Below are 24,226 nucleotides of genomic sequence, written 5' to 3' on the forward strand. Positions count from 1 at the left end.
TTGTCCAGTCCACTAGACCACACTGTTTGTGCTTTGAATGTTTCAATAGCTACAGAATTAATAGTAAAGAGCTGCACAAATATAATAGTAAAAAGCCGTACATTCACCTTTTAAATGTCTTAACATTGGTTATAGTAACTACCTCATTTTATGTTTTTATTAGGTCTCTAAAGAACTGCCTTAACAATATGCTATGAAGATAAATGGATTAACAGGATTAAAGAAAAACTGGGATCTAAGAACATTCAAATTTTAGTATCTAAAACTACAAAATAACCTGGATAAGCAAATGTGACAAATGATACTTTCAGTAGTGACTGAAATATGCAGCCTTTATCTTAAGTTCCCTGTTATGCTAAGAGCTGGTCTGGTCGCAGTTATGCTAAGAGCTGGTATGGTTCCAGCATCACTTGAGGTTTTGACCAAAGTATGCTGAGCAAATAGCTGCTTCCTGAATGTGGTAGACGGTCAAGGACCAGACGCATATTCAAAGGATTGCACACAGTTGAGTTCCCTGACACTTCTTATGCTGAAAATCTTAGCGATATCCACAGTGAGTAGATCACATATCTAAATCTGGATACAAACTAAGCCTAGGCTGAATCATCTTTGGAAAAATAGATATAGAGATAAGAATATTACGGACTAAAATTTTCTTTTACTGTCACGGGTTTCTAATATATTAAAAGATATTAAAGGAAGGGCTCATACTTTTATTCACTTTGTCAAAGCATTAACACATTACATTTCTATGGCTCTTGCATATAAGAAAACACGGAATACAAGTTTTTACCTTAGTGTTTGTAAAAATTTTGCCAAATGTCCGGCAAAGGCGCCAGAAAAATCTGGAGAATTCATGGACACAGGCAGTTGAAGTAACATTAATTTTGCCAACTATTTCTATAAGTTGTGGCAACCTGAATATGAAAGGAAAGAAAAATAGGCAGGGGATACACATAAATTACTGTTTCCTTGCCAATTTCTGAAACAATGCAAATCCAACAATCCTTTCTGTTTTGCTTTTCATAGACAGTAAAATTGGAAAGCAAAGGAGTTGTTAAGGACCCTTTGAAAAGGTCTTATGTTTACATTCTACTCTGTAAACTTCTTAAAATAAATTTTAACTGTCATAAAATATATGGAACTAGAATGACAAAGTTCTGAGCATGGAGTTAATGAATGAGATTCAAATCAATGAGTTTGATGTTTCACACAAGAGCTTGCCCAACATGGCATCTATTTTGGCCTCAACAACGAGAAGTCTGGATGTAGCTTAAAATCCACCACCACCATTGGACTACAAGGCAGCAGATGACCTAACACAGCAACACCATCTTCATAGATAAATCATGACATATCCAGTGCTGTAAATCTCCTGTTCTAAAGAAGTTTACATAAATAATGCCAAGTTATGCTTTGTTACATTTTTTTATATTGTTATGTATTTCGTCCCCCGGTGCCAGGGCTAAATATAGTAAACTATCTTCCATTCAACTGACTGGGGTGTACCAAGTGATAAAGGAGGTGGGAACTTACAATTGATTGACAACCCACAGTAAACTCTCCCAGCCTGTTGTACCCTCATGTTCCAGCTGGTAATCATAAAGCTGCAGTAGCACTGCCAATTGCTCACGGCTTCCAATAATAGTAGACACATCTTGAAGAGGCGACATAGGCCGAGGGAACCTCGTCACTATAAATAACAGAAACAAAATAAGTCATGTGGAAAATGGCACTTTAAAAAGTTAGCTATTCTGTCAAAAGGAAAATAAAATTCTGCCTCCTAATATCTAATTGGTTTATTATAAACTCTAATATAGAACACTGCGATAAATGAATCATTTTTAGATAAAAGGGAAATGAATTCTTGTCACATGTAGATAGATTAAACAAACCCCAAAAAGTAAATTTTATAAGACTAAATAGTTATAAACAAAGACTGTTATGAAATAGTTTGCTAATAAAGTGTAACATTTCATTTAGGTTAAATTAAAATTGGCCCAGACGTAAGATCTTAGCTAAATATGGGCTTAAATTTGGTTTAAAAAAACAGAAATATTTCTAATTCTACCAGACTGTTTATGTTAATAAAACAGTAAATATGATAGAATCCTTCCTTTGGGGAGTAAAAAATGAATAGGTTAACAGAACGGAAAAAATTGTTTAATAGCAGAGAATAGTGATATAAAATATATTAAAGCTTGAACCGAAATGGTTTCTTAAAGCATTTAATCTCCAATATTAAATGCTTTATTTAAAAAAATTTCCTTATTTGATAAACATTAAGTTAATATAAAGTATTAAAACCATTAACCTATACGATAAGAAATAATATATTATAAATATTATAACTAGGGTCTCATGTATATATTTTAGAGGTTTTGGGGGTTGAACCTATTTTTAAAATTATGTAAATAAAACATGAATATATACTCATATATTTTAAAGTCTGGAGTTCAGATCTGTAATTAGATCCGAAGTTGTTAAGGGAACACTTCATGGAAGGTTAAGTAAATAATGCATCCCAAAAGCTCATTAACTGTTGGCCAGAAAATCCTAACGGCCCAACAACGCTTGCACAGAGGCTAAAGAATGCAGCATTTTCTCAAAACGTATTAGTGGTTTAATGATAATTACTAAACTTAAGAAAACATGAAATACACTTTATTTTTAAAATGTGCAAAGACAATATTAAGACGTTATTGTCTTCTATGCTGTGCAAGGCTTTAAACAATACATTAAGAACAGATAAAGGTTATCCACTGCTCGCTGAACTCTCATATTTGTTATCATAATACATAAACAAATAAATGAGTTTGAGTAACATGGTATCTCTCACTGTTTAAAGTTTCTGCCTAAATTCTTACCACCTCAACCCAGGAATCAATTAGATTTGGATGCTGAGGGATATCTTACTTTATATTTCTAACATCTGACATAATTTCAAACAGGATTATATCATATTGGTTAGAATCTGCTATACTATGATGGAATTAATGTTATTCCTTCAAAAATAGTGACAAATTATTTAAAAATAATGGAATAGTTGAAAGTAAAGTAGATATATCAAGATTTACTGTAGGAAAGTGAGGTCCAAAGATTAAAAGCTAAGTCCAACAGAAGCAAAACAACGTCAAGAAATAAGCAATTACTTGGGTAACTCAATTATTACAGATAAAGCAATCAGAGCGGTTCAGGAGCCTCAATGCATTATTTAACAGAATTTTTAAAAATTTGAGCATTTAACTTACAACAATACAATAAAGTCCCCAGAATACTATTTTAATAGGCTCACAAAACACCAGCATTTTATTGTCAACAAAATAATGGCAATTATCCGGTAAAATAACAGCTGTTAAGACCCTAATGTATTTCGCTCTCACTAGAATATAAGCTCTATGATGGCAGAGGTTTTTTCTTTGTTCGTAAGTATAACCCAAGTGTTTAAAATAGTGCCTTACATAAATATTAGCTAACACAGGGGAATAAATTGGTAATAAAGATATTTGGATTTACATTATTTAAGAGAAAACAAACCTTCATTTATATGCCAAATTATATGGATTATATATAGACAGACATGTAGACATAGATATATAGATCAACTCTAAATACAGATATAATATTTCTTCATTTATAATGAAAGCATTATAACCTAGATGTGGGTATAATAACATTAACATTTACAGCTGCAGTTAAAAGAGAGTCAAATTAAGTCAACAAAAACTGAAGGGAAAAAAGATTATTTTTGGTATGATGAAGACATAATCACATAAACACTAGAACAAATATATTCAGGATGGTAAAGCAGTTGTTTTGAAAATTTTCTATCTAATCTTCAGCATGTGCTTGACAACAGGTGTTTGACATTCAAGAATTATCTGTTAAATAAATGAATGAATGAATGATAGCAAATGCTAAGGGTGGAACCATGCACCCCCCAAACTTCTTATGGTGAAGCCCTAACCCCCAGAACTGTAGAATATGACCTTATTACGAAGGCGTGTTGTTGCAGAGGTAATTAGATGAGATGTGCTCATACTGGAGAAGGGTGGGCCTCTAATCCCATATGACTGATCTTATAAAAAGTGGAAATCTGGACACAGACACAGACAGACACAGACACAGACACAGACACACACACACACTCACACACACAGGGGGAACAGAATGTGAAGATGAAGGCGGAGATCTGGGTGATGCCTCTACCAGCCAAGGAATACCAAAGCCTGCCAGCGAACCACCAGAAGCCAGGAGAGAGGCATGGAGCAGCTTTTCCCGGCTGTCAGAAGGAACCAACCCTGCTGACACCTTCAGCTCAGACGTCAAGCCTTCGGAACTGTGAGACAATACATTTCTTTCATGAAGGCACTCAGTTTGTGGTACTTTGTCATGACAGTCCTAGCAAACCAATCCAGCAAGACAGAAAAAGAAAGAGGAAATCAGAAAGACAGGAAAGTCCCTAGGCAGATGCAGTACCTTAATGAGTGAAGGGGTAGAATGTCGAGTGGCCAGCTGCGAGTGCTTTATGAAGACTTAAAAGTGTGAATTTTCATTCTTCTTAATAATATTTGAAAACATGTTCCACCCTATCCATTCTCAATTTTCTAAGTAAAATTGACACTCAAATAGTATACACCTTCGTGCTGTGTTTCATGTATCCTTAGACATGCTGCTTCAAATCCCTAAGATTACAGGTAACTCAAAATTTCCTTTATGTGAAAACTGCAATTCTAAAAAAATCAAGTGTCTGTTGATGTTCTCGATGGTATAATTCTTTTGTCTCTCAGAAAGCCAGTAAGAGACATAGATAATTTCACAAATCTGAAAAAGCTGCAAAGGGATCTCATACATAGTAATAGCTTGTCTACAACCATTTATCTTGGGGGACAGCAGCAGTGGAATCACCGAGTGGCATGGACCAAAAGTCACTTACTGGTTAGCTGGACACTGAGATAAGAGAATTCTGGCTTTTGCTATCAATTTCATGTATTTCTGAAAATAAGTCATATTCTTTCTTTGGAAAAAAAAAATTCTGCCCCAAATGCTTATATTCTGTTCAAGGACATAGTAGGAAAGAGCAATACATTCACCTTCCCCTACAGAAAATAAGATAAAACAGCTGGGGAAGAAAAAAGAAAGAAAAAGTGCAAATGACAAACTTTATAAACTGGCACTTGTAATTATTAAGTGAATCTTTTCACTGATTCGGCTCTAGTAATAAAAGAAAACACTTATTTTAGCCACAGGAAAAAAGGTTATAAAAAGACTATAGATGAAGAGTTGAAAGAAAGAATAAATATTATAAAATAATACCATGAGGCTTATCCATCAAAAACGAAGGCATATAGTTTACCTTAGATCTATGATCACGAGATTCCACACCTATAATACATTTTAGTAATTATACTGTCATAAAATGTGATTTCTAGAATTTTAATCAAAAACAATTCTTTGGGAAGCTAAGCTGTTAATATTCTACATCTTCCTCCCACAGTTTGAGTTCAGTACCTTCTATCTGTGGCACTTCACCATGAAGCTTGGCTTTGCTGGAGAAAGGTGCGTTCTGTAGTACTAATGCAAAGAGAGATGGGATCAAGGACTGCAAGGCAGAAAGATACATGTGGAGCTTATGTTCATCCAGCCCGTGCTCTCCTTCCTGAAACATAAGGAGGTGGAAGCTAATTTTAGTCTTTTGAAATCACGTATTTATGATGCTTTTCTTTTCTATGGCAAATAATAAAACATTTGAGGACCTGTATGTTAGATTCATGGCATAACACCTAATGGAGATGTCCATTCTTCTCACCTTAATTTCTCTAAGCATATGAAAATGTAAAGAGCACCAACGTACTGTAGAAGTACCACAATCTTTTATATGGAAAACTTTAGGGTGAACATCAATCACTGCCATTTGCATGGAACTTCTTTTATAGGTTTTTTTTTTTCTTTTAAGAGGGTCTTATCTTTTGAAATTTTATAAGTCGAGATAAAGAAATTAAAGTGAGCCATAGGAATCATTTTAAATGTTCAGCTATTAAACCAGCAGCAGTGCTTGCTACTTTCCCTCTTCTACTTCTAATATCTCTTTATAGATCTGGTGAAATCTGTATTTGACAGCATTGAATGCACTTTAAAATAATTTAACACAGAGATAAAATATAGGAGGAAAAATTTCAAAGGGAAACAAGAGACGACAGAAAGAAAAAAAAAGAGTAAGGAGGTTCAGTACGGTAAACAGAAACCAAATATTAAAGTGAAAACCAGAGTTATTAGAGATAAAAACATTTATTGCTGTTCAAATCCACTTGAGATGTTGTCACTAGATAAAATAGCAATGGTGTCGGATATGCGAGTTATTTACTAAGTTCTACGTTATCGACTCAGTTCTAAATTTGTTAATTTCTTCATGGAAGAACTACTACTTATGTTGAATACTGCAGATATGTTTAGTAGCAATGTGGAATTACTAATGTTATGAATTGGAATAAGAAAAATCAGGCATGAATAACTCTCAGATAGAAGGAATGCAAACATTCAGAAAAATACTTTAAAAAATTCCCTAGGTTTCACAAAAGGGAATACTTCACTGTAGTTGTCCATTTAGTTTTTTAATATTCATTTAGAAATTTCCAAAAAAACAGTTCAATTTTTAAATTATATATATATATATAAAACCACCTACAGAGTAGTTACAAAGCTTTATAGGTCCTTTAAAATTTGGGGGTAGAAAGGGCGAGTTTGAAGTGAGACATAATAGACCTGGTTCTGTCATTTAACAGCTGTGGGATCCTGGGGAAGTTACTTAAATACGCAGTTACTAAACACAAAAAAAACCAAAATGTAATTCAAAGGGTTATAATAACAAAATTATATATCTTATAAATAAAGTATCTACCTTAATGGCATATATTAGGCATTAAAGAAATGTTAGTTTTTCTTCTAGACTCTAAGAGACTTTTAGTACCAAAATTAGATCAAGAAGTTTCTACTGTTTCTTCAATTTTTCTTCAATTCTTTTACTTGGAAAGAATGGAAAGTTCCTTTTAAAAAGTGAGAAAATTACTGAAGTAAATAAAATAAAGAGTTAAAGCATTCTGACATTGTGTAAATAAGAAAGATTCTGAGACTCATATTTTAGTTACCTCTGGGCACCGGAGCTTACACTTTACCTAAAATATTTAAGTCTCTGAAAAGGCAAGGAAGAGCTAGCTTTCTTAATAAGTGTGAATAATAGTTCCACGAAGGTGCTATTTCAGCTAACAAACTCAGATCATGTCTTTTCTCCTCTAGCTTCACCAAAACGAAACTTCCTCAAATCTCTCTTGGCTCCAGACCAGTAGAATCTTTAACTGGTAATTTATTAGAATGTTCGGTTAAGTGGTACTTTCTGTCTTTGTTCCCCAACATTCTTTTAAGACGCCTTAGAACACACCTTTTCAAACTCTATAAACTATGTAAACAAAGGAAGCAATTACCCTGAGAAGCTTTTCAATCTTGTTCAGCAATGTAGGTATGAGATGAGACTGTAAATTCCCAAGTTCTGTAGTCCAGGCAGCATAAGCCGGTAAAAATACTTGATGTGTTGCACTAACTACTCTTTCTGAGGGGTCACCCAAGGCTGACAGCAACAATTCAAAACCCTGCCAGAAAACAACAACAACGACAAAAAACAAAAACAAAAACAGGCAAAATATAGATTTTTAAAAGAATAAACTTAAAAAACTCAATAAAAAGTAATAAGTATACATTGCAGTACATTTAGAAAACATTTTAAGCAAGAAAGAAAGCCATCCATAATCCTACCCTTCCCATTTTCTTAGAGAAAATGTCATGCATCCATGGATGAAGAAACCAAGGAGAAGGGTAGCAAACATGCACGTTTGTTGCCAATTTCCTGCCACAAAGCTGTGGCGAACACTGTGAGTGAATCATAGCATGCTTTCCTTTGAATTGCAGAATTGAAACCAGGCAGCCAACTCCAACCAGTTAAAGTTGACATAACTGCCATCCCTACTCTAGGTTATAAGGTATTGGAATCAGAGATTTGGAATATTACTTGGAATTTTAAAATGGAGTAAGTGGAGTTCATTCTAAAAAACACACCTGTTGATATTTGTCTGGATCATCGATGTATCCCATAATGATACCGAGGCTTTTGATCACAGCTTCTCTTACCAAATCTGCCTTATCTTCCATTAACATCTGTTGCAACATTGAAAGAACCAAGGAGCTACGAATTTCTTTCTGAAAATAAACAAGAACAGGTTTTTGCTATTTATACTAGAAGCAGAAAAATATAGAAAATATGATAGACAGCCACGTATGCAAAACTCAGATACATTGACATTTATTTTAATATGTTTGCCTCAAGTCTTCATTTTCTGAAGACATAAAACGTTACTGCTATAACTAAAGCATGGCTCTCTTCTACTCTCCTCCCCTTCCTCTACCCTCCCTGTCTAGAGGTATAACAACTACTCTGAGTTCAGAATTAGGCTTCTCCCAGCATGTTTTTATACCCTTGAGAAACATGCGCAAACCCTTGCAGAGCACAGTGCAGTGGCAGGCACTTTTGGGAAACCCACAGTCAACGTTCTATAAACGCGCAAGGACTCGCCTGCCACCACCTGTTCAACTCAGAGAAAAGCGCTGAGAGTTACAGCAACAGGAGGGGCTGTAACTCTCAAACATCTCGCCGGTAATCAAAACATTTGCCTGGGGTAGGAGTGTGGCAACATTATAAAATCCTGGTGTTCCTATTTTTTGAGGAACTGAGGTAAAAAATTCGAATAGGAAGATAAAGTATGAGAATAAATTTTAAAAGTACTTTTGCAAGAACTGCATTGATATTTTCAGATGCTATTTAATAATGCACCAATAATATTGTCTTAATTTCATGCAATTTTTCCACAGTTAAATAATATTAAAGAATATTTTCGCCTAATTAATGGCTGAGGGTAGAATAAAGAGTTATCATTATGTCCTTCCTTCTGTTCTTTGTACCATTTTTATAACTTGATTAATTTATAAAATTCTTTAAAGCCTAAATTTGTTCAGGTTCTTTTTACATATAATGGTTAGATTAAAATCAAGATGGAGGATATAATCATTTTTAAATGACCTAGTCTTTGTTTTGACTTTTTAGAAAGAATATATATAATTTTAGCCTTTCCGTGCGGCCTTATTTATCCTTTAGGGTAAAAACTGCTCCCTCCACCTCCGCCCCCCACACCAATGCCTTAAAGTATCTTAACTTTAAGATACTTTATTCATTTAAATATTGGTTTAAAAATTGCCTTCTTGGTTGATATGAGGATGGGCTATAGGACAGAGGTACATAAACTTCATCTGGGTGCATGCGTCACACTGATCTGGGCGGAGGTCAGCCGTGGCAGCCTCAGTATGCCACAGGGAACCCACAGGACAATTCAGGAGGCATTACTCCACCGAAGCCGTGACCATACCGGAGTTCTACTATTACCAGTTATAGTGGGGTATAAGGCAAGGGAAGATTCATGGAAGACACATTCAGTCTCTTGTTAATGCTGCTGGCATTCTAGTACTAGGAGCAGCGTGGAAGTTCACTTATCCTTTGCCAGCATGTGACGTTCATCTCTGTCTTGGAACATCAGGTGACAGGATGCTCAAACTCACTCATGTATATCTATCTACAAACCATAACAAATGTGTGTGGCTGTGCTCCAAGAAAACTATTTACAAAAATAGGCTGAGAACTAGATTTGGTCTCCAGGCTGTAGTTTGTCAAGCTTTGCTTTAAACTATGGTTGTTTAACTTAAAATAATAGTGATGTCACCTCATCCCTCCACCTGTCTAAGCCCTGGACCTAAGAGAAGATACCTAAAGGGGCACAACAGTCCAAGGGCCCTCATTCTTTTTGGTGGCAGAATTCTTTTAGTCACTTCAAAATTAATGAGCGCATCAAACAGCTTTTGTTTGGGTGGGTAATATCTATTGACATTTATCACATTACAAATTAAAACTGAGAAATTAAAAAACATGTATCAATTCATTTGAAAGTAACAATAAACTCATTAGGTTAACACGAATAACATTTTAATGAAAACAATAAAACAAAAAAATTAGTGAGAAGAATGGCATTGTTTTACATTTTGTCGCAAATCTCTTTAATGTCTGACTTAAAAGAAGATCTGTAGATTTTATCTGTTCTGCATTCAGTTGTGATATGCTGTTTTGGTTGAAGTATTTAAAAAAATCTGGCTTCATGCAGACATGTAATTGAAAAAGGAAGGAGTATTTTAATAGCCTTTCCTAATGTGAACAGACATTTTACTTTGATTCTACACTCAAACTGGACAAGTGATAGTTTCTTATTAGTTGCAATGTGGGATCTAAAACTATGATATAGTTTATTGCTAACAAGCTCTTTAAACTCTGATATATTAAATTCCACTGATCTATCTTTGCCTCTGTTTTTTCCCCATGCATGATTTTAAGTATTATGCATTGGTCATTTGAGAAATATTGGACCACGGAGTTATGCAGATAGTCTTCAATATGGACACATTTTATTATAATCTCAAAAAATCACATGTTAATGTCACCACTGACCTCCTCAGAAAAGTTTACATATGTAGAAACTGTCAAGATCATGGTGACAGATACAAGTTTTCCAAAATTCTTGTTCTCACTTCAAAGGTCCAATTTTATCATTCACAATAAATGTTATCTTCTTGTTTTACTTGAAATGATACGTTCGTTTCATTCATTTTCATAAAAATGTCTGCCAAATACCCAAGTCTTAATAACCATAGCTTGTTTGTCAATCAGTAGTCTGTCAAGTAAGTCAGTAACCCATGAAAAAGAGTGACCAGTTCAGCTCACAACTCAAACTATGCAGAATGTTGTTTTCATGTAACAGCCATCAAACTTCAGAATGCAGCAAAATGGCTTGATATTAGTATTTTTTATTTTATTGCAAGGAATATTAAAGAGATGCACACTCGAGGGTCAAAATTTAGTAGACTATTTTAACTGTTTATCAAGCTTATTCTAAGGGAGACTGGCTTTGTCTGCAAGTGCGAGGCAGTGAAGAATACAATATTATCTGCGCATTTGGGTCTCACTGCCATGATCGCGCTAATGCACGGGCACTGCTGCCCATTACGACTTTGCACCAACACTGTAAGTGTCAACCCAGAGAAAAAGACAAAAAAATGTTTTAATATTATTCTGAAAATAATTTTCACCTCATGAATCTCTATGAAAGGATCTCAAGGAACTCCCCGCAGTGTCCTGGGACCGCACTTTGAGAAGTGCTGATACAATTTAATGTATTTACATTCTTGCAAAATCAATGGTTAATGTACCTGTCTGCACTCCCATATCGCATCAATGTGAGCCTTTTCTTTTTGGCTTATCTTTTTCCTTTATTAGGACAGTATGCCCTAGGAGAATCTGGATTAAAATGTACGAGACACTTGATAGAAGGTTTCTCTATTATTAAAAAGAAAATTTTTAAGAAAAAAATGACAATTCTTACAGGAAGGTAAGGTGCCAAGGCTCCACAGGATTCTGCCACAAGCAGTCGTCTCTCTGGGTATTTGTGATTAATCTAGAGTAAAAAATAAATCAAGCATAAACAACATACCCTTCCCTTCCTGCAACAGAGCATTATTTTCCACCACAAATCCTGTTATGAATGCAATAAAGCTTCTTACTTTTCCACGATCAAGAATAAAAGAATCAGGAATAGCCTAAAAAACAAGGTCACAGGGGTTATGTTAAAGAAAAAAGGGTAAAGCAAAGGTGAAATCTGGCAAGGTGTATAGAGATTGGGAGCTTGCCCACGACTAGGTTTTCCTTAGGATGTCAAGGGTGACTTTCTCTTTCCCTAGCAACATTAGTATGTTTTTAAGTTTGGAAAACCCAGCTTCTGGATATTATCGATGTGGTCTATAACATATGCCAGGAATGACGCATCACTCCTTTTTTTTACCCAAGGGATTAGGAAAAGATTTCGATTTTAAAATAAGCAGATGTCAATCCATTTGTGTTTGCATATGTGCATATGCAAGAAGATGGGGTTTTACCACTGTGATGGCTACACTGAATCATAACAAAAAATAACAGCAACGAAAAAATGACACATACTGGGTTTTGTTCCCATATGTCTTCTTCATAGAATATAAATTTTTCTTTGACTGGAAAAGAAGTATATCTGTTCTCATATTCCCATATGAAAAGGTGACATAATTCATTAATGTATTGGAAGCCTAAAATTAAGAAAAGAAATTATATAGCAATCTATTGGGCAATGAACTGGAGGTAGGCAGCTACATAGGTCCCCGATAACCATGTTTATTCAGGTTACGGAAGAGGTGGTGGTAGAGATGTTTATAACTGACATCTTCGAATTAAATTCAGAAATCGTAACTTCAAAGTAGAATGGGTTGAATGTCAAAGTATGCTATATATAAATCTTCATTTTGCTTTTCTTTAGTTTAGTTCAGTGAGTCTCAAAATTAAATGTACATACAAAAATTAATATATTTCTATATATTAGCAACAAACAAACAGAAAATAAAATTAAGAAAAATCTATTTACAGTAGTATCAAAAAGAATAAAATACTTAGGAATAAATTAAAGAGAAAGTGCACATATTATATTCTGAAAACTATAAAACATTGTTGGAAAAAAATTTAAAAGACCTAAATAAATGGAAAGGCATCCTAAATTAATGGATTGGAAGGCTTACTATTGTTAGGATGGCAATATTCTACAAATTGATCTACAGATTTAATACAACTCTTATAAAAATTCCAGCTAGCTTCTTTGCAGAATTGACAAGCTGATCTTAAAATTCATATGAAAATTCAAGGGACCCAGAGTAGCCAAAATGGACTACGAGAACCAAGTTTGAGGGGCTGGGGTCTACATTTGGGTTAATAAAATTGTTCTAAGATTGGTTGTGGCGATAGTTGTGCATCTCTGAATATACCAAAAACCAGTGAATTGTAGATTTTAAATGTGTGAACTGTATGGTATATGAATTGTACCTCAATAAGCTTAAAAAGAAAATGGAAAAAACTAAAAAAATCATGTTTACATATCAATAACTGTACAGAATTGTAAATTGAAAGTTGTGTATGTCATTTCCAAGTTAATCTGACTTTCAGTGATTAAAGTCTCACCTTAAATTAGTATGTACTATAATCAATGGATGACATAAAGGAGTGTCAGAGATAATTATGACTATATATAATGTTTACATACTAAACCTAGATATGACTCCACTATTTAAAAAAACACTCAAAGAAATTGGGAATAGAATTCTACAAAACCATATACTTTAATGATATTCCAGAGATCAATATTTTTAAAAAAATAAGTGACCATGCTATTATAAATAAGGTGCTGAAATTTGTCTTCATAAGAAATCCATCTTTTTAAGATGGAAAAATAAGCTGCTTAATGACCTAATCATCAAGTCTAGAAAATCAATGATTCCAAGTTCTACAGAAGACTGGAATATTACAATTCCATATACATCCAAAAGTATTGTGAGCAAATAGTGAGTTGAATTATAAATACGAAAAGCTTCTACATCAAAGGTTTACACTTTATATCCTGTATATATTTGTAATATATACAAGTATACAATATTTACAAGACATTATTTCAATTACCTACCTACCTACACACACACACACACACACACACACACACACACACTTCTTCCTCTCTAACTCATCAGGTACAGTCCAATCTCATGGCTTTTGTATTTGCAGTATCTCACTTCATTCAGATCCTTGCCTAAACATCACTTCCTCAGAGATTTCTTCTCTGACCACCCTTTGTAAAGCAGCATTCCTCATCACTCCCTAGTCCTTACCCTGCTTTATTTTTGTCTTAGTTTATAATACTACAAAACACTGTGTCATTTATTTGTTTACTCTTATCTCCCCCCTAGGATGCCTTTGTCTTTTATTCCTCACTGTATCCCTAGTGACAACAGTACCCGCACTGGAGCTAATGTTTCTTAAGCTTTTGTTGGAAGAATGAATAAAGCAAAGCATCCCAGAGCATCCTTAAGCGCTATTAAATCACTGTGCTAGGCTACAGAAACAGCAGCATAATTTATATCCCACATACTTCCTAAAGGCATTTAAAAAAGATATGATAAATTAGAATATAATAGCTAAGGGACAGCCCAATAGTTATTTACCTGTTCCCAACACTGTGGTAAAAGTTCAGCTTCTACACGTGTTGGTCCAACATGACGTGCAAATGCCACACAACCTGTCAGTATCATCTGCCTAAAAAGAATCCAAATAAAGACTTGTGTTTGCATTAGAAAGCACAACTAGGACTAGGGTTTAAAAAAGAGTCAGCTCCGTAATTCACATGAAGTACAGTATTTTTGTACAATCAAATCAGACTTTTCTAACAAGGAACCAGACTCCACCAAGAGAGTGAGATCCTTAAGACAAGCAGTGGCAACACCATTTGTGAGACATGCTGTGATGGGATTCTCTATGGTGTGAAGCTGAAACTCATAACTTCCCATATATGTATTCTGAGATTACATGTCCAATGCTTCAGCTTAGTAAAATATTTCTGAAATGAGTTTTTGGTATTGGACCCAAGATAACTGGTAGGCAGCTTCTGACATGGCTCCATATGAAGTCCATCTCTAGATATTCAAGACCTTCTACAACCCCATCTCCATGAGTGTAGCACTGTACCTAATGATTTGCTTCTAATGGACAAAATAATGGCCAAAGTGATGGGATGTTATTTCTCAGATTAAGTTACAAAATTCTGTGACATCCACCTTGTGGGATTTTCCCTACTGCCTCCTTAGCTGGCATGCTTTGAAAAAGTATGCTGCCATGTTGGAGGCCCAGGTGGCAAGGAATCGAAGGCAGCCTCTGGCCAAAAGCTAGTTAGGGACTGAGGTCTTCAGTCTAAAAACCCATGAGAACCTGAATCCTGTCAACAATCAATAATGTGAGTGAGCTTAGAAGCAAATCTTTCCCCAGTTGAGATGTGAGGTGACTACAGCTCCAGCCAACACCTTGATTACAGACTTATAAGAAACCCCGAAGCAGAAGATCCAGATTGACTGACCTACATAAACTGTAATATGAAGATGAATATCATTTTAAAATACTTTCTTTTGAGGTAATTTTTATAGAACAATATATAAATAACTAATACGATAACCACTAGAATTGGTAGATTTATAACTTAAAAAGAGTATAAAATTTTAAATAAGATTTTCACTTTTCAGAATGAAGTTCCATTTAAAATGACTTTAAAATGAGGAACTGTGAGTTTTTTTACTTTTGATTGTCTAAGATATCATGTTTAGAGTATCCAACCTTAAGGAAAACCAAAATAGAATGTTTAATTCATGTTAAGCATAAAATCGTTATTTTAAGTCCAGGCATTGTTCATTGCTGTTCCTCAAATTATGTCAATTTAACTCAAACTGCAGAATGACTTTAAATTTCTATTTAGTTTAGCCAAATAAGCTATAATTACTCTTTAGGTTGAGAAGAATGACATCCGAAGAACATCTGGATAGCAATCAGGGAAATGTTGAGTCAATATGTCTTCATTATATATTGCAACTTCTCACCACAACTGAGTAATAATCTGATTCCCCTTTATAGTTATATCATTGCCTTATATGCTTATTTCTCAACTTTACTTTTTCACTTCCTTCTACTTTAGGAAAGCAAATAAAATAAAGTGAGTAAAAAGAAAATGAAAAAAGAAATTCCCAAGCTTTACATACAGCACTTTAGCTGTCAGCTCCCCAATGAAAATTTCCTAATATCAGATAATTGGTTTTCTTCCCCACTAGGGTCTTAATGAATATACAAAGGCATATACATAATGTTTGATAATTGCAATGAACACACTTTGGTGAAATTTAAGCACTTCAAAAACTTGTGAGAATTATACACAAACATAAGACCTTCATGTGAAATGATTTTAAATCATGAGTCACCATCGCTATACTTAGAGATGTATAAATTTGTTGGAAATAATGTTAGGTCCCTCGAAACAAACTTCTGAGTCAGCAGAGTGAAGATTCAAAATTCTAAAAATTATGACATCTTTGAAATACAGGTGAAAACAGAAAAGGTCAGGTGGTCCACAGATTATTAACAGCATTAGAAACAGGCTCCTGTGATGGCAAAAATAAGTGATTCTACTTACGGAAAATCATAGGACAGAGCTGGTTTGTCTAGTATTTGACAAAGCTACAAAGTTGGTGTCAATTATAACTGTCAGCAAAGAACTGGCAAAAGCTAAGTTCTTCTTAGGCGACGATCAAAGAAGCCTGAGACTCATTAAGGAAAAGTGACAATTCATTATGTCAAATACATTATGCTAACTTATTGGCCACCAGGTGGCAGCAAGTAGCTTTACATGCAGAGTATGAAACCAGGCTATAGATTTAGAAGTTTTTGCTTTGCAAATCTGAAAATGACAATGTAATTTATGGTATTCAATTGTTAAGTTACCAAGTTAGGGAACAGTATTTTTTAAGGAGAATATATAACATTAATTTTCCTATACAGCACCATGAAATTGTCCTTAGAAAATTTTCAGTTTGCCACGAACGATACAAATACAGTGCTTTAATTTCCCTATTTCTATTTGACTAGCATGTGAGGACTGCTGGTCCAGTTTAATCGTGACTGGATCCTGCAAAGGACCTGTTTCTCCACTTGGTCAGGGATATTTTGGTAAGAGCAGGAAAGAGAAATATACTTACAGAGTTTTAAAGTCTATCTTACTATTTTTATTCTATTTTATTTGACTATTTTGTTGAGAGATTCCTTGTATTTTAAATTTTGAGCCTGATTTTTTATGGTTTTACAGTTTACTCTTATGATTTTTCAACACACTCAGAAGGGGTAAAAATTTTAACAGTCAGTAAACAAATATTGAAATCATATAAACTTATCTAACATAAAGTACAATTCTATTGTTTGCAAAGGATAAGCAAAACTCCTTTTTTCATTAAGATAGAAACTTTTAACACAGAAAAAGATATCAATTGCCAAAGTTTATCTATCTGGTGCTTAGTCTACCTACCGAGCCACACTTATACAGCTTCGCTTAGTATTTAAAGGTTTACTCTCTGAGGTAGATATTTATAGCTGTTGCTTGATCAAATCCCATTCTTTTTTTGGAAAGTCACCCTGATGTGTGTGTCCCTTCCCCTCTGCACCCTCAAGTATAACTCACTTGTCCACCTAGACATCCTTGGCTGTGGGCATTTGACTCGGGACCAAGCAAAACAAAACACGGTATTCCTTTAGCCTCAAGTAAATGGTTTACAGATAGCCCAGTGATGCAGAAATTCGTAATTAAATATTTAATTACTTGTAAAGCATAACTATGAAGAAGCCATGATGTATCTAGTTCATCTGTGGGAAAGGGGGTGAAGATTTAGGCCTTCTTGGAAATCAAATGTGAAAGATAAAGGCAGAGAAGTATGTGAATTATAAATCCAAAGGTAACTAACACAAGAGTGTACAAATTCAACATGAGCAAATGGAATCACAACAGTGAAAACATTGCAGAGCATTGTGAATAGGGCCAGTGTTTCCTGTGCTTATTAAAACAGAAATTGGAAAGAAGACATATAGATTAAAATGCTAATTTTGACACCAAATTAGTAAAATTAGTAAGTCAACATTTTATTTATTTCTCAGAGAAGTAGTTATACCTACCTTTGCTCATCATCTGGTCTCTTGATCAAATTGAAAAGTATATGGAGAAGCTGGTCTCTCTCCTTGGGCTCAGGATGCAGGCACGCTGTACACAAGATGAGGGGGATCAACTCCTAAAGAAACATGAAGGTGGAAAAAGTCAAAGTAAAAACGCATTGCAGAATATTCTTTTTTCCCCAGAGTATTTTTAAGTGGACATTTAAAATGGAGGAAATTTTAATTTTGTTAATATTCAAGAGAAAACAAAATGTATATTTACGTGCTGGTTGGTACAAAAGGTGCAAATCACAATGTAATGAAGTTACTTAAAGTTCAACTAACTTCGTTTTCTCATCCAGTACTTCCCAAGGGTCTACAACTGTTTACACTAGAAAACATTCCATCTTACTACAAGCTGATATAGCAATTTCAATTTAGAAAGAGTTTTTAAACAAAACTTACAAAAGTTAACAATATTTTAAAACTTAAAAAGATAAAAAATAAAGAGAACTCTTCCTACTTCTATAAGTACAATATAATCTGCCTTTAAAATAAGATTTAATCAATCATTTTGTTTCCTTGGCACCTAACTGGGTGGCTAAGTGAAAAGAAGACCATTTTCCACAGCTGTCGAATGTTCTCAAAACTACTACAGAGTATCGGTAGAAATGTTTTATGCTAAAATGGAAATTTTTAACAATATTTTCTCTGTGGCACATTCAACATCAAGAGATAAACCCAACACGTTGTAGAAAAGTAATATCAAACAGTTTATTTCTTCCAAAGAAATATCTGAAAATTAATTAAATTTGCTTCATACTTTAATTAAATTAAGACAAAATTCTAAAATATATTCAAAAGATATTAATGTTTTTCATTTTGGAATGGATTTTCAAATCTAATCAGAATAAAAGCCCAAAAGTGATAAAATAGTTTTGGAGAGAAATCTTCCAAGTTATAAAAACAATATTTTGCAAATATTTTAAAGAAATCACTATGAAATAATAAGAATGCTTACTACTTTTATTTCTTTTCCCCATCTACTTCCCATCAAAGAGTATCAGCAGATTTAAAATAGGAATTGATCACAGTGTAATGCATGATACCCTGAAGAAAAGTCTACGTTAGGAGAAGTAGCTTCCCATTTTGAAGATGCTCCCTTAGATGATATGATTTTTTGAGTTCAGACTGAAGCTTAAAGGCATGACTAGAAGTCCCTTTCTATTATTTCTGAAGTCTTCGTATATTATTTAAAAATTACAATTACTTGGTATGAAACTTAAATTGAAGGTACAAAGGTGTAGACAAAAAGAGCTAAGAATAAATCTGAGCAGTAAAAACAAATTTAAAATATTTATGCTGTCATTTTCTATTTGGGCCCCTCTTCAGGTTTCAGATTAGTAATTGAAAAGCAAAAGAAATAAATGATTAGGAAAAATAATTTTGCGCTGGGAATGGAACACTGAGTATATAGATAAGAATCCTATATTATTAGTAATGCTTTCACCAGAGGCTTGATAAGATGCTTGATGGATTAGTCTTGACTTTGCAGGAGAAAATAAATGACGTTTTATGAAATATTAGGGTAGAAGATCATTCATTCCAAGGACTATCCTAATCTTTAAAGGATTCCATTCAGGCTGCTAAGAGCCAATGATACCAATGAGAGGAGGAGAACATTGCATCATCAGCATATCCCACTAGAGTAGAACCTTAAGAATGAAAAAGTAGTTATTCTGGAAGGTACTATGAAAAAGAGAAAATATTTTAATGCCTAAAAATCAAGATGGGCCCTAAATATTTTATTTGTACTTTACCCTCATGTCAGATGTTTCTCTCCCAAGGGTTTTCTTGCTTCCTCCTGATGCTTCCTGCTTTCCCACTGCCTCCACATAAATACTTTCATTTTAATGGAATATTATCTTATTCTATTTTCTTCTTATTGTATTCCTCTTTAAAATAAAGTCATGAAATATATGTAAAATATTTATTATAATTGCAAATACATACATATGTACTCTGTTTAAAATAGAGCATAATATTTAGCTGCTTCATCTCGAAAACAAGCAAGTCAAAATAACTGTGTTGCTGTTGATCCTTTGTGCCTTACTTTTTATTTTTTTTTAAATCATGAGGCTTAGTGATCTTTAATCAAAGAGGAGGTTTATACATGAATATAGGGAATCTTTGAACTGAAATACAGCTACGTGTGCTAAACTGAGAACACTGGACCAGGAGCTAGAAGAGTTCTTGTCTTGATTTACTCTTTAGTACCAAAGAACCGAATAAAAATCACTAAGTTCTCTGATTTTTAGTTTCCTCAAGTGAAGCACGCAGGAAGTAAGATTAGCATAGAAATGAAAACTACTTCATACACATTCTGTAATTACCTATTTATTGCTAAAGAGATTGTTAATTTTTCCTTCTGAGATCAAAACTGGCTTCAAAAAGCTTTTTCAACACAGCACTTACCAAAGCATTTCTCAGCATAGCACCACTACCAACCAATCCCAACTGATTCATGGGAGGAAAACTCCCATGGGAGGTCTCCTTGAACTCCAAAATTCTGTGCATTTAGGGATTTGGAGAAAAATACTTGACACTTTTCAGAATCACAGTTAATAATAATTTATATTGATATTTGCTTTTATTTCTTGTTGGCAAAATTAACAATATACGAAAGTCACTGTCAATAATTTTTGGCTAATATTCCAAGCCAAGGAGAACCAAGTACATACTGGCACATTAATGGCTATGACACTTATAACTCAGTGTATAAAGTATGCCAGATGGTCTTGTCTTATGGTGACAAAGAGCTGACAAGAGGCCCACTAAGTGATGGTAGAAAAATGAAGAGTCTGTTTCTAATAGAGCCATCAAGGATTTTAATTACTAAGTTATGACTGGTTCCAACTACCCTAATTTCTCTTATCATTCATTTATTCACAACTTCTACTTGTACCGCTCCTGAAATAGTGAATTCTATAAGTATGTACCTGCTGTGTCATACTTAATTACTGTAAATTCACCTTTTTTAAGCCTCTGAAGTACTAAATATCCGCATTAGAATTTAAGTCCAATTCTACAGTCTTCATAAATTTACAGATTTGAATCAATATTCTTCCTTTGGTATCATCTCTCCAATTGAAGAAGTCTAGTGTTTTAAAATTCTGAATCAAACATTTAAAAAGCGGTAGCTGAATTTCTTTCAGAAGACAAACTGGTAGAGGTTTTAAAAATGCCTTTAAATGATTAAATATAAAAGCATTGAGAATAATAGAGCAATGTTAGACATCGTATCTAAAGCTTAAGAATTTCTCACGAGAAAATCCTTATAGCATGTTAGATTTAATGTCGCACATTAGTAATAACCATGGTAAGAAAATACCTACGGCTTTGGTAACGTTTCATCCAAAAGGCAATATCCCTCCTGCCCCCACCCCCCCGCCATTAAAAGTTGCTGTGCCCGTATTTCAAGGTGACAAGAATCTGAAATATTTTAAAACATGCTTTAACACTTGATTCTATTCAGTGAATGTGTACTGAATGAAGTGAAATGCAAAACTGATCTACTGATCATTAGAGAGAAAATAAGTGTAGCAATCTTATTTCAGAGGTATTCCAATACTTTATTACCATGTTAGAAAAGATAATTCTAAGGCTTTTAAAATTCATTAATCTAAAAAGCTAAATAATTTGTACTTTACTCAAGTAAATAATTTTCGCTCTAACTATTTTGATTTTTGCAATTTTAATTACAAAGCTAGTTATCTTTACGAAGGATCTGCCACCCCTCAAAACTAAAGATTATCCGTGGAATTTTGCACAGAATTAAAATTTGTACAGAATGCTGGAAAGGCTTCCAGCATTTTAATTCTCCTATCACTTTTACAAGTAAAACAGAAGAATTTCTAATAATTTTAGAGATAGTAAATGTTTTTGGATTTGATTTTATAAATTTTTTACTCAACTTTCTTAGTCTTATAAAGATTAATGTATGTTCAGGCTATAAAACAGAAGAAAAGAGTATCTAAAAGGATTTAAAACAATGTGAGTTGAGTAATTAGATGTTAAGTGGGGAGAAATGAAGTAGGAAATGAGATCAGGTAAATTTTAACATTAAAAAAAGCATAGTAATGTTGATAAGATAATGGCTCCAATATTTGAAAGGAATCTAAAACAGAAAAGGAAGCATTACATTTAGATCACATGAGAAGAGGAAATGTTTTGCATACTTTAGGTCAAGAGGCAAAATTCTACTGTTCTGGGAAAGTAACACATCAGTCCAATAAATTACGGTTCATTGCTTGCCCTCACCGTTCCACTAAAATTATTTCCTATAACTCAAGCTTTGGATAAAAATTTTAGATAGTTGTTATTTAAAGATTTTTCATCTGGTCTTTTGCCTAGGAATTAAATAATCATGAATTATAATTTAAAATCAACTACTGACAACCTCTGATTAAAATTTTCAGTTGAAACTTGTCAGGGTATTGATGATAACACGTAAAAAAAAAAAAAAAAGAAGAACATCAAAAAGACTCACATAAGGAAGAAACAAGGTTACTCACCTCTGGAAAAGTTCTACACTTCAAGGGTGGTTAAAATATCTATTCTTAGAATTATTAATATCTATAATTCCTGAGGCTTAACTTTTAGGAAGCCTAACTGAAACACTCAGATGACTCTAAAGCTATGATACTACTAAAGAGCACGTGATTTAGTCCCAAAATTAACACACACACACACACACACACACACACACACACACACACACGTAAAGAAGATGAAACGAGCTTATCTACTTTATTACTATCTAGGCTATTATTACTCATAAGTAAAAAAATTTACCATGGGGCAAATATGAACGGTAATATGTAAAAGAGCAAAGTTTGGTTTCTTAGAAGATTAGTAGGTCTTTAGAGGTACTACTTCTAAAACTTTTTAGGAACTGGTTCTCTCCTTTGCTTTTTTGTTTTTACAGCTTTAATGAGATATTTTATATATCCTAAAATTCATGCATTTCAAGTGTACAATCAGTAATTTTTAGTTTATTCAGAGTTGTGTAACCATCACCAATCTAATTTTGGAACATTTTCAACATCCTCCCCCTGCAAATCTTGGACTCATCCACCATGTCTACTCACCCCACCCCCATTCAAGGCACTGGTTTCCTTCTCCTTTTCCAACTTTAGCTAGCTGATGGCATATATTTCCTTGGTATAGAATGAAAATGAAAGTTAAATTTAGATGTATCATTATAAAAATGCTTTTAGAAGTAATCCTTTATGAAATCTTGTTTTTTTTAATTAAAAAATTTTTTCCATCAAATGCATTTATAGCAGAGATTGTAAAAAAATCAACTTATTCAGCCTATTTACTATATTCATAGATCAAAAGACAAATCAATTTATTCCGTAATGTGGCTACTACATAAGCCACATACAGAAAATTAGTTCATTATTTTATTTTTTTCCCCCAAAAAGAAAAAAAAAAGAAAGTTTTTTAAAAATACGAACTGGTAAAAAGTGGTTATCATTACTTCAAAGAACATAGGAGGAAATTTTTTTCCACTGTTATCATCTCTGAAGTTGGGTCTTTACAATGGAGAGCGTGTCATAATTTAACTGGAATTCTTTTTCTTTCTTAAAAGTACATAAATGTTACAAATCAATGGCATCTTGGTTTTGAAGTATACATTGCCAAATTTAGAAATTGCTATAATTATGACCTGAAGTTTGAGTGAGGTTGTTAGTTTTCCTTTTAAAATAAAAAAACCAATAACACTAATATCTACATTCACTGTGCTTTTCACTTTTATAAAAAATAAAAAGTTTCATTTATTAGATAGTTTTAATTAACCTTTATGTTATTCCCTTTAAAACAGGAGGTCACAAAATCAATCGAATGGGTCAGGAAGAGCATTTCTTTCTTTTTTAGTCTTTATTTACGTATATTCTTTATTGTTTTAAAATATTTATAAAATCTTCTTTGCTTTTACTATCTTCTATTTTAACTTTTCGTAATTACTAAAGGCAAGACTTGATTTGTAAACCTTTTATATTACTTATATGTTGGCACATGATGTAAAATGTCTTAATGAGAGCACACATAGTCAATAAAGTTTGAAAAAACACTAAAACATATTAAAGTACAATTAAACTACTAGCTATTATGTAGCTAGTTCTTTATATACTGACAAAGAAAGGTACAAAAACATGTTACATGGAAAAAAACAAAGTGGAGAATAGTGCATATTGTATAATATTATTTGTTTAAGTCACGGAAAAAAGAGCATATATTTGAGTTTGTTTATACATGCATAAAATATAACTAAAATAGCTGGAGACTTTAATACCCCAGTTTCAATAATGGCTAGAACATCTAGACAGGAAATCAGTAAGGAAGTAGGGGACTTGAACACTATAAAACAATTAGATCTAGTAGATATATACATAAAGAACACGCCACCTGACAAAAGCAGAATATACAGTCTTCTCAAGT

General features: G+C 33.5%; 1 protein-coding gene across 3 annotated transcripts in view; it reads right to left on the reverse strand.

Annotated features, from left to right (window-relative positions):
* KIAA1468 (KIAA1468 ortholog) overlaps positions 1-24,226 on the reverse strand; it is a 102,356-nt gene that overhangs the window by 30,916 nt on the left and 47,214 nt on the right. For all 3 annotated transcript variants that reach the window (XM_011361067.2, XM_011361066.2, XM_023531136.1), the window contains 8 exons: positions 17,744-17,856; positions 14,212-14,302; positions 11,526-11,597; positions 8,107-8,247; positions 7,479-7,643; positions 5,512-5,659; positions 1,537-1,693; positions 794-917 (listed from right to left, as the gene is read on the reverse strand). In XM_011361067.2, the coding sequence (XP_011359369.1) occupies positions 794-917; positions 1,537-1,693; positions 5,512-5,659; positions 7,479-7,643; positions 8,107-8,247; positions 11,526-11,597; positions 14,212-14,302; positions 17,744-17,856 (1,011 nt within the window). The remainder of the gene's footprint in view (positions 1-793; positions 918-1,536; positions 1,694-5,511; positions 5,660-7,478; positions 7,644-8,106; positions 8,248-11,525; positions 11,598-14,211; positions 14,303-17,743; positions 17,857-24,226) is intronic.

The sequence above is a fragment of the Pteropus vampyrus genome, unplaced genomic scaffold (genome assembly GCF_000151845.1).
Source record: "Pteropus vampyrus isolate Shadow unplaced genomic scaffold, Pvam_2.0 Scaffold62, whole genome shotgun sequence".
Lineage (NCBI taxonomy): Eukaryota > Metazoa > Chordata > Mammalia > Chiroptera > Pteropodidae > Pteropus > Pteropus vampyrus.